The following is an 11746-nucleotide window of genomic DNA, read 5'->3' on the forward strand; positions in this document are numbered from 1 at the left end:
GAGGAACAAAGTGTCCACCTTTTTTTTCTCCATATTTTATCTGAAGATCTAGGAGAGAGATGTGGAATAGTTGTCTGGGAAAGTAGGGGAAATACAAAGAAAAGTAATGACTTTAGGTATATTCTCCACTGGCACAGCAGGGTGAGAGATAATATCAACAGGAGGTAAGTATGAAAATATTGAAGAGGTACAATTTGGATCAGCATTACAACCAAGAGATGGAAAAGGACATTCAGGATTGAAAGAAACATACAGGAGGGCAGAAAGCTTTCTTCTTGGGACTGTAGTTCGATGTGTCTGCAGGTGCTATGGGTATTTTGAGAATGGTTCTAAAATCACGGGCTTGGTTTAGGTTGTGAAGACCCTCAAATAGAAACTATGAATTTTATTTTGTGTGGTTAAAGGGATCTTTGAAAGATTCTTAGGATAAATACATAGGATAGAAAGAAAGGTGGGAGACAGGACAAACAGAAGTTAATCAATTGAAATAAACCAGGTTTGGAGTGGTGGGACAATAGCCTTCAAGACTTCAAGAATATTTGTTAGTAGAGAGAAAATAAAAGCCTAAAACTAAGGGAAGAGTATCCACCTTGCAAGTCATACAAAGATATTTGCTATTACATAATTTTTTTAAAAAAAAGGATTTCCTAATATTTAAATTATGAAGAAAGAAATAGAAACAGATATTCATGGAAAAAGTGGGGTGAAATTTATCAAAGGACAGCTTACTACCTTGAGACTACCCAGTCATTGACTTTTTCCTCACTCACTGAACCCAGAAACCCGACCCAGGTACAGGCATGCATAAAACACACACACACACAAAATGTAATAATTGGAGTTCACTTAGAGGTACACATATATGGGTTTCTGTATTCAACCATATGTTTATATATACTCACATATACATAAGTGATAATATCCTATTTATTGCTTCCACATTTATGCACTATCCCTTAAATATGTATTATAATATTTATATTATTCAGAATCAATAAGCCCTTGTTGAATAAATTAGTGAATGAAATATGGAGTCGAGCCGCATTATTCACAAATTCTATGTAAGAAAATTTATCTACTCACTAAAATTCCTTTGTGACATCAAAATCAATACTGCTGGGCTTTCATGGGCATTCACATGCGTGTGCAAAGTGGTGAAAAATTTGAGCTGCCATGTTCCTAACTGAGGTTGAACAAAGTGAAACTCTGTCTTCTTGTTTCAGCTCACATATGATAAACAAAGATCCTTTTCACAGTGTGTTTGTTGCCACATTTTTGGCACTTTTGTGTTTTGTGTTTCTGAGTTTAATGTTTCAAATGGGCCCCAAAGATGGTGCTGAGTGCTGTCCGGTGCATGAGAGTAACCGAGGAAAAGACACATATGCTGTATAAGCTTCCTCTAAGCCTGAACTGCAGTGTTATTGACAACTAATTCAATGTTAATAATCAAGAGTATGTATTAAATAAAGTGTCTTTAAACAAAACATACAGAAAACACAGTTCTCTATTGAACATTTTACAAAAATATTGTGACCAGAGACACACAGGCACGTAACTACCCTGACATCTCTCCAAGGAACAACCTTGGAGAGATGTTCAGTGTTCCCAGCAACTTTATTAAACATAACTATTGTAACAAGTATCAACTGTACATATAACATATACCACACATATTTTATAATTAGTGCCCTATTTAATATCATGTATCTATGCTGTGTCTGCTTATATAGATATCTTAGATACATAAATATGTATTGTTTACACACATATGAACTAGAATGTATTTCTAAAACTCCATGAAGAACACATTATATTCTATATAAAAGAGTCAATTGAAGTAAAAAGTGAAGTCATTTTACTAGTCTTTAAAATAGGACCTTAATGACTTTCAAAATAACAATTTCCCTTATACGTTGATTCCAAAACTCTAGTTGTTGAACTTATTCTACAGATATGGCCACATAAAACCAAAATGGCCCACGATATATTAAGAACATCTTTAATATGAAATGATTAGATACAACCTAAATGCTGATTAATATAGAACCAGTTACATATATTATGGACAACTTAATACCCTGCTACCATAAGAAAAATGAGAAAGACTTTTATTAACACAAAGTTAAGTATATAGAGAAGATAAAAAGGTAGAAAATAATGTTTAAGGTATGCTAGGACTTGTGTTGAAAAGGAAAATATTATGTACTTACTGAAAAATGCATATTATATTTCTGGATAAGGGGACAAGAGTCAGAGGAAGAATCTTTGGTTTTTTTAAATTTGCATTTTCAACTATATACATTTTCTCTTGGAAAAGAAATGAACAAAATCAAAATAAAGTAACATCATGATGGTGGTAAAGTCAAGCAATACCAGAGTTGCTCTGAGAAGTACTAGGAGTATACTTTGCTCTTTTTAACAAATCCAAATTCTGTCTGCCTTTTGAGCCTGATTCCAGTGGTGTCTCCTTTATTAAACTGTCTGAGGCCATTCTGATTTAATTGTTTATATTGTTTTTGTATCCATTTTGAATATCTACTCTGTGCAAGGGACTAATTGGCACATTTTAAAACTATAAGGATAAAGAAAACATATATTTGCTTTTATAAATTTTACAATATAGGTGTGTAGAAAAGATAATTTAAGTTTCTATAATGTAAAATGTTCGTGTAATCTGGCGTGTGATTCTATATTACCTATTTGTTTCAAATTTCTCTCCACAAATTTATTTTTCTATTAAGTTATAATATCCTTAGGCTAGAATTTATGTCTGTCTTTCCTATTTTTGTGTCCAGCATTGATCTAGCAGAGTGGTCAAGACATAGTAGACCCTGAATGAATGTTAGTGAATGGTTGATTGATTGGTGATGGCCTTGTGGCTTTTCTTATTTCTAAATTATATACTGTAAAAAATAAAATAAACTATATTTTTTCTTCCTTAATAAGTGATTGTTTCAAAAGAAGCATCAACAACAACTGAAAATATTCATATGATATCTATATTTCAATCATGGACCAAAATCAACATTTGGATAAAACAGCAGAGGCACAATCTTCAGAGAATAAGAAAACAAGACACTGCAATGGATTGAAGGTAGAATAAGTTTTATGTTTTTGAGCTAAAATAAGTAAACAGGGAACTTTAATGTATAGAAAGCAAGTTGTTAAAAAGAACATTATATTTCAAATTATGATTTTCAATTGAAGCATATATTGAAATATTAACATAATGATTCATACCTTCATTTCAACCAGTCTTTTAATCTGATCAAGTATTTCTTTGGTGAAATTTTTGATACTTAAAAGTTTATCAATGTAGAAAATGTAGAAATATTTTGATAGCTTCTCTTTGGTTTTGGATTGATCACGAGATACTTACGAATGTGATTAAAAATAAAAATGCAAAATGAATAATATGTTAAAAATTCTTGAAATTAACTTAGAAACTTAGAAAATGTCTTGGGACTCACTTTGTGATACTGTCTTATTTAAAAATTCTTTTAAAAAAACAGCATTTAAAAAAATTCTGATAAGTAATTTAGGCTCATGGAACAGAAGTCTATGATAGTCAAAAACCTGGCTCAAAGACCTGTTTGATGATTTAGAAAAGATATTTAATTTTTTCATTTGTGAGCTGATAAAAGTAATAATTCTGCCTTTTGCTTTTGACACAAACTGTATCAAATGATACAGGTAAGGTGTTAAATGATGCTGGCATTTTTATAAACAGGAAGGAGTACTCCTAAGCACAATGCTAAATGGGAAGCCAAGACTCAGAGAAGTTAAGAAATTTACCTGAAGTCATGTACATTGTGAACTGAAAACCCTGGAACCCAAGTCAAAGCCTTTAAATCCCCATACGGAAGTCTTGAGGAAATCAACAAATAAATAAGGGTCACCTTTTAGCAAATGTTTTACATTTTTTATTTAGTCAAATTTGTAGTCTTATATACAGCTGAATAAAGACCACCAAGATTGGAGTCGATTGCAATAATGTGATAAAAGGTTCCTTTTAACTTCGTCCAGGGAACATAAAATTTGTTTTCTGAGATCACTGATAAAATCTTCTCTGATGAAATATTTGAGTATTATTTAGGCAGAATGGCAGACATAAGGAAAAAGTACTGATTAATGCAAGTGAATTATGTTCTATATTCTAAGGGTAACATAATGTACTGAATTGTTTTTATTTTGAAATACTGAGTGTTTCAGTGATTTCACCTACATGTGCACAGCAAAGTGGCAGCAAATTGCCTGGAGCAATAACATTTCCAGAGTGATCCCTTATGGCATATCTGGAGAAGCTGAGAGTTAGGGAATTAGCATTGTATGGAAAGGACCTTAACTGCAGCCCAATGAAGACGACCAGAGCTAGAGGAAGATACTGGGATAAGACTGACATCACTAATGCTGGTATTTCAGAAACATCGCTAAATTGGTTAATCAAGTCTACAAGTGATATTTAAAATAGTATTTTCACTAACTTAAGTTGTTAACATTGATATGTTGTTGAGAAAGAATATTAAACTCAACAATCATTTTACAATAATTCTGTAAAGACCTGTGTGCCTGTAGTTGAAGTCTGTTGCATTTTCATGAGGAATGAAAACATGATGAAAGAAAATTTTTTAAATGAAGGGTATTTTAATTTTTTATGAAGTTTAGGACTTCAAAGTATTAACAAAAGTTGTTGAAAATATATTGACTTTTACTTTCATTAAATTACATTTTATCTGATTTCTTAATTTTCTGTATTTGAAATATTATGAATTAGAGATATCTCTATAGATAGAAAGATAATGAAAACATAATGGTAAAACAAATGTAATTCAGGAGCATAAAAAAAGATGAGAGAAACCTTAATAATAGTAGCTAACATTTATCGAGCATTTACTATATATGCCAGACATTGGTTTAGTGTTTCACTTTTGCTAACAGATTTTTTTCTTACCACAATTCTATCAACTGGATGCTATTATCTCCCCTTTTCAGATGAAAAAACCTAGACATAGAAGTGGCAAATGTCTTCTCCTAGGTCTCAAAGTTGGTAATTGTGTACACTGAAGGTCTGAACTCAGGCAATCTGATTCCAAATCTTATGCTCTCAACTCTATCCCATATCGCTAAAATAAATGTGGATTTTTGTAATATTAGTACCCTCAAGATGTTATGGCAAGCAGGGTTTTATAAGTGCTCTCTTTAATAACCTCCCCCTACTTCTAAAAAATTATCTTAAGATTAAATTATTGAGTGTCAAGCAACCATGGATTCTAACACTTGCTAACATGCATACACACACCCAAATATACATGTTGTTACTTACTTACATATACAGACTCAGCAGGTGGCAATGTATAAGTGCAAATTGATAATGTATCCATGTAAATAAAAACAATACTTTCAGAAATCAAATACTTGGATTCTTTTCTACCCCTTCTCCTCAATTTTTGTACTGAACTAACTACATTACATAGAACCTGCTAGTATACGCCTCATCATTATGCTCGTCATTTCTTCTCTTCAAACTTAAACTCAACAAGATACAGGAGAAGATTTAAACACAATCCAAAGAAAACAGCAAAACAATTCAAGAGTTTAAAGATGACATAGTCATTTTAAGAAAGAATCAAAATTAACTTCTGAAATTAAATATTTTACTACAGGAATTTCATAATACAATTATAGTAATTAACAACAAAATAGACCAAGCTTAAGAAAGAATCTCAGAGTTTGAAGACTACCCCTTTGAATCAACACAAGCAGACAAGATTAAAAGAAAAATATTAATGAACAAAATCTCTGAGAAATATGGGATTATGTAAAGAGACTAAACCTGTGACTCACTGGCATTCCTGCAAGAGAAGGAGAAAGAGTAAGCAACTTGGAAAACGTATTTGAGAACACAGTCCGTGAAAAATTTCCCAATCTTGCTAGAGAGGTCAATATACAAACTCAAAAAATTCAAAGAATCCCTTCAAGATACTATACAAGATGGCCATCCAGAAGACACATAATCATCAGATTCTCCAAGGTAAACATGAAAGAAAAAAACCTTGAAGGCAGCTAGAGAGAAGGGGCCCCATCAGTCTAACAACAGATCTTTCTACAAGCTAGAAGAGATTGGGGACCTAATTTCACCATCCTTAAAGAAAAGAAATTTCAACTAAGAATTTTATATTCTGCCAAACTAAGCTTCATAAGTAAAGAAAGAATATTCTTTTCAGTCGAGCAAATGCTAAAAGAATTTGTTACCATTAGACCTGTCTTACAAGAGATGCTTAAGGGAGTCCTAAACATGGAAATGAAAGAGTGATACCTGTCACCACAAAAATGGACTTAACTACAGAGCCCACTGACATTATAAAGCAATTATGCAATCAAGTCAACATAATAACCAGCTAACAACACTATGACAGAATCAAATCTTCATATATCAATATTAATCTTGAATGTAAATGGGTTAAATGCTCACACTTAAAAGGCATAGAATAGCAAGTTGGATAAAGAAGCAAGACCCAACCATTTCGTTGTCTTCAAGAGACCCAACTCACAGATCATGACATCCATAAGCTAGAAAATTAATAAATTGAAATAATATTTATCTCAGAGTTGTCAGGATATTTATAAGGTGCTTAGCACAGTGTTACATAGAAACTCAATAAATTGGAAAGTTCCAACATAATAGCATTATAGTTGCTGCCCTTTTTTTGAGACAGGGCTTCTGTTACCCAGGCTGGAGTGCAGTGGCATAATCTTGGCTCACTGCAAACTCCACCTCCTAGGCTCAAGTGATTCTCCCACCTCCTGAGTAGCTGGAACTACAGACACATGCCACTTCACCCAGCACTTTTTTTTTTTTTTTTTTTTTTTTTTTTTTTTTTTTTTTTTTTTTTTTTTTTTTTTTTGTATTTTTAGTAGAGATAAGGTTTTACCTTGTTGCCAGGCTGGTGTTGAACTCCTAGGCTCAAGTAATCTGTCTGCCTTGGCCTCCCAAAGTGCTGGAATTACAGGTATGAGTCATTACAGCTGGAAGCTGTTTCTTTTTAAAGTGACTACATTAATTTACTTGATCACAAGTAATATGTAAATGAAAATTGGAGTATACATTCGCTCCAACATTTGGAATTATGTGACTTCTAGATTTTTGCAATTTAAGTAGGCATAAAATGGTGTTTTATTTTGGTATTTGTCTGTGCTCCTTGATTCTTATAAATATTATATTATCATGAAATCCATTGCTGAATGCAAGTGGGGCTGGTTACATTTGCCTATTTCCAAGTTTTAGTACATTTATTTTTTAAATATATTTTATCAGTTTAAGGACTTATTTGTAATATCTTTGTCTGGTCTTGGTATTAGGGTAATGTTGGCCTCAATAAATGAGATAGAAAGTATTTTTTCTGCTCCTAACCTCTGAAAAAAATTGTAGAGAATTGATATAAATTAATTCTTAAGTATTTGGTAGAATTCATCAGTGAAACCACGTAGGCCTGTTTCTTTCTGTTTTGGAAAGTTATTAAAATCAGTTCAATTTCTTAAACAGAAATAGTCCCTTTAATATTGTCTATTTATTCTTGTACAAATTTGGGTAGATTGTGTCTTTCAATATATTGGTCTATTTTATATGGGTTATTATAGTTGTAGGCAGAGTATTGCTTATAATATTTCTTTATTATCCTTTTCGTGTATATAGGATCTGTAGTTACGTACCCTCCTTTATTTCTGTTATTAGTAATTTGTGTCTTCCCTCATTTTCTTAGATAACCTGGCTGGGTCAATTATCTTTCTAAAGAATTAACCTATGGTTGTGTCAATTTTCTCTATTGATTTCCTGCTTGTAATTTAATTGATTTCAGGCCTAATTTTTATTCTATTTTTTCTTGTGCTTACTTAAAATTTAATTTGCTTTTCTTTTTTATTTTCCCAAGGTGGAAACTTAGATATTGATTTTAGAGTTTTCTTATTTTCTAATATATGCATTCAGTATAATAAATCTTTCTCTAAGCTTTGATTTTGCTACCTTTCACAAATTTTGATCGTTTGTATGTTTAATTTTATTTTTTTCAAAATGTTTTAAAATTTTTCTTCAGATTTCTTTTGACTCATATGTTACTTAAAAGTGTGGTAGTTAATCTCCACATATTTTGATATGTTTCCAGTTATCTTTCTGTTATATTCTAGCTTAATTTAATTGTTGTCACTACAACCTCTATTAGTTTAAATGTGTTAAGGTGTGTTTTATGGCTTAGGCTGCGATATATCTTGGTGAATGTTCCATGTAAGCTTAAGAAGAATGTGTATTCTGCTGTTGTTGGATGAAATAACTTATAGATGTTTATCATGTCCAGTTAATTGATGATGTTGTTAAGGTCAATCATGTTCTTCCTGTTTTTACCTGCTGTATCTTTCCATTTCTGGAGAGATGTAGAGTCTCCAAGTACCATAGTGTATTCATTTATTTCTCCTTGTATTTCTACTAGCTTTTACTTCAGATAGTTTGCTGCTCTGCTGTTTGGTGCCTCTATGTTAAGAAGTGTTACGTCTTTTTAAGAATTGACCCCTTCATCATTTTGTAATGCCCCTTTTTTACCACTGTTAATTTCCTTGCTTTAGAGTCTGCTGTGTCCAAAATTAATTTAGATTGTCTTGCTTTGTTTTGGTTATTATTACCATGGAATGTTTTTCTCCACTTCTTTACTTTTTAAAAAAATTATACTTCAAGTTCTGGGATACATGTGCAGAACGTGCACGTTTGTTACACAGGTAAACATATGCCATGGTGGTTTGCTGCACCCATCAACCCGTCATCTACATTAGGTATTTGTCCTAATGCTACTCTTCCCTTAGCCCCCCAATCCCCAACAGGTGCCGGTGTGTAATGTTCCCCTCACTGTGTCCGTGTGTTCTCATTGTTTAACTCCCACTTATGAGTGAGAACATGTGATGTTTGGATTTCTGCTCCTATGTTAGTTTACTGAGAATGATGGCTTCCAGCTTCATCTGTGTCCCTGCAAAGGACATAAACTCATTCTTTCCTGTGGCTGTGTGTCCAGAATTGGTGGGTTCTTGGTCTTGCTGACTTCAAGAATGAAGCCACGGACCCTCACAGTGAGTGTTACAGTTCTTAAAGATGGTGCGTCTGGAGTTTGTTCCTTCAGATGTTCAGATGTGTCGGGAGTTTCTTCCTTCTGGTGGGTTCGTGGTCTCGCTGACTTCAATAGTGAAGCTGCAGATCCTCATGGTGAGTGTTACAGCTCTTAAAGGTGGTGCATCTGGAGTTGTTCGTCCCTCCCAGAGGGTTCAGGGTCTCGCTAGCTTCAGGAGTGAAGCTGCAGACTTTTGCAGTGAGTGTTACAACTCATAAAGGTGGCACAGACCCAAAGAGTGTGCAGCAGCAAGATTTATTGCAAAGAGTGAAAGAACAAAGTTTCTACAGCATGGAAGGGGACCAGAGCCGGTTGCCACTGCTGGCTGGGGCAGCCTGCTTTTATTCCTTTATCCAACCCCACCCACATCCTGCTGATTGGTCCATTTTACAGAGAGCTTATTGGCCCATTTTACAGAGAGCTGATTGGTCTATTTTGACAGGGTGCTGATTGGTGTGTTTACAAACCTTGAGCTAGACACAGAGTGCTGATTGGTGCATTTACAATCCTTTAGCTAGACACAAAAGTTCTCCAAGTCCCCACTAGATTAGCTAGACACAGAGCACTGATTGGTGCATTTACAAACCTTTAGCTAGACACAGAGTGCTGATTGGTGCATTTACAATCCTTTAGCTAGACACAGAGTGCTGATTGGTGCATTTACAATCCTTTAGCTAGACACAAAGTGCTGATTGGTGTATTTACAATCCTCTAGCTAGACACAAAAGTTCTCCAAGTCCCCACTAGATTAGCGAGACACAGCATTGATGGGTGCATTTACAAACCTTGAGCTAGAGACAGGGTGCTGATTGGTGTGTTTACAAACCATAAGCTAGACACATAGTGCTGATTTGTGCATATACAATCCACCAGCTAGACATAAAAGTTCTCCAAGTCCCCACCCAACTCAGGAGCCCAGCTGGCTTTACCTAGTGGATCCTGCACTGGGACTATGGGCAGAGCTGCCTGCCAGTCCCATGCCGTGTGCCTACACTCCTCAGCCCTTGGGCAGTCAATGGGACCCGGCACTGCGGAGCCGGTGTGGCGCCCATCCGGGAAACTCAAGCCATGCGGGAGCTCACTGGCAGTGGTGGCAGGGTGGGATTTGGGCATGGTGGGCTGCAGGTCATGAGCCCTGCCCTGCAGGGAGGCAGCTGGGGCCCGGTGATAATTCAAGTGCAGCATGGGCGGGCCAGCAGTGCTAGGGGACCCAGTGCACCCTCCACAGCTGCTGACCCAGGTGCTAAGCCCCTCACTGCCTGGGACCGGTGGCACCAGCTGGCTGCTCAGAGTGCAGGGCCTACCGAGCCCGCGCCCACCCAGAACTCACGCTGACCCATGAGCACCGCATGCAGCCCCAATTCCTGCCCATGCGTCTCCCTCCATACCTCCCCACAAGCAGAGGGAGTTGGCTCAGCCAGCCCAGAGAGGGGCTCCCACAGTGCAGCAGTGGGCTGAAGGGCTCCTCAAGTGTGGCCAGAGTGGACACCGAGGTCAAGGAGGGGCTGAGAGCAAGCGAGGGCTGCTAGCACATTGTCACCTCTCAGCTGCATAGTATTCCATGGTGTATATGTGCCACATTTTACTTAACCAGTCAATTATTGATGAGCATTTGGGTTGGTTCCAAGTCTTTGCTGTTGGGAATAGTACTGCAATAAACATACATGTGCATGCGTCTTTATAGTAGAATGATTTATAATCCTATGGGTATATATCCAGTATGGGTTTACTGGGTCGAATGGTATTTCTGGTTCTAGATCCCTGAGGAATTGCCACACTGTCTTCCACAAAGGTTGAATTAATTTACACTCCCACCAACAGGGTAAAGGTGTTCCTATTTCTCCACATCCTCTCTAACATCTGTTGTTCCCTGACTTTTTAATGATCTCCATTCTAATTGGCGTGAGATGGTATCTCATTGTGGTTTTGATTTGCATTCTCTAATAACCAGTGATGATGAGCTTTTTTTATAGGTTTGTTGGCCGCATAAATGTCTTATTTTGAGAAATGTCTGTTCATATCCTTCACCCACTTTTTGATGGCATTGTTTGTTTGTTTGTTTGTTTTTCTTGTACATTTGTTTAAATTCCTTGTAGATTCTGGATATTAGTAGCTCTTTGTCAGATGGATAGATTGTAAAAATTTTCTCCCATTCTGTAGGTTACCTGTTCACTCTGATGATAGTTTCTTTTGCTGTGCAGAAGCTTTTTAGTTTAATTAGATCTCATTTGTCAATTTGGGCTTTTGTTGTCATTGCTTTCTGTGTTTTAGTCACGAAGTATTTGTCCATGCCTATGTCCTGAATGGTATTGCCTAGGTTTTCTTCTAGGGTTTTTATGGTGTTAGGTCTTACGTTTAAGTCTTTAATCCATCTTGAGTTAATTTTTGAATAAGGTGTAAGAAAGGGGTCCAGTTTTCATTTTCTGCATATGGCTAGCCAGTTTTCCCAACACCATATATTAAATAGGGAATCCTTTTTCCATTGCTTTTTTTGATCAGATATGTCAAAGATCAGATGGTTGCAGATACGTGGCATTATTTCTGAGGCCTCTGTCCTGTTCCATTGGTCTATATATCTGTTTTGGTAAAAGTACAATGCT

The 11746-nt window shown here is 35.6% G+C and overlaps 1 protein-coding gene across 1 annotated transcript in view; it reads left to right on the top strand.

Annotated features, from left to right (window-relative positions):
• Window positions 1-11746, top strand: part of SLCO1B1 (solute carrier organic anion transporter family, member 1B1) — a 116265-nt gene that overhangs the window by 2381 nt on the left and 102138 nt on the right. The window contains exon 2 of the mRNA XM_011969465.1: window positions 2947-3094. Within this exon, the coding sequence (XP_011824855.1) occupies window positions 3011-3094 (84 nt within the window). The 5' untranslated portion in view covers window positions 2947-3010. The remainder of the gene's footprint in view (window positions 1-2946; window positions 3095-11746) is intronic.

The sequence above is a fragment of the Mandrillus leucophaeus genome, unplaced genomic scaffold (assembly GCF_000951045.1).
Source record: "Mandrillus leucophaeus isolate KB7577 unplaced genomic scaffold, Mleu.le_1.0 Scaffold892, whole genome shotgun sequence".
NCBI classification, from domain to species: domain Eukaryota; kingdom Metazoa; phylum Chordata; class Mammalia; order Primates; family Cercopithecidae; genus Mandrillus; species Mandrillus leucophaeus.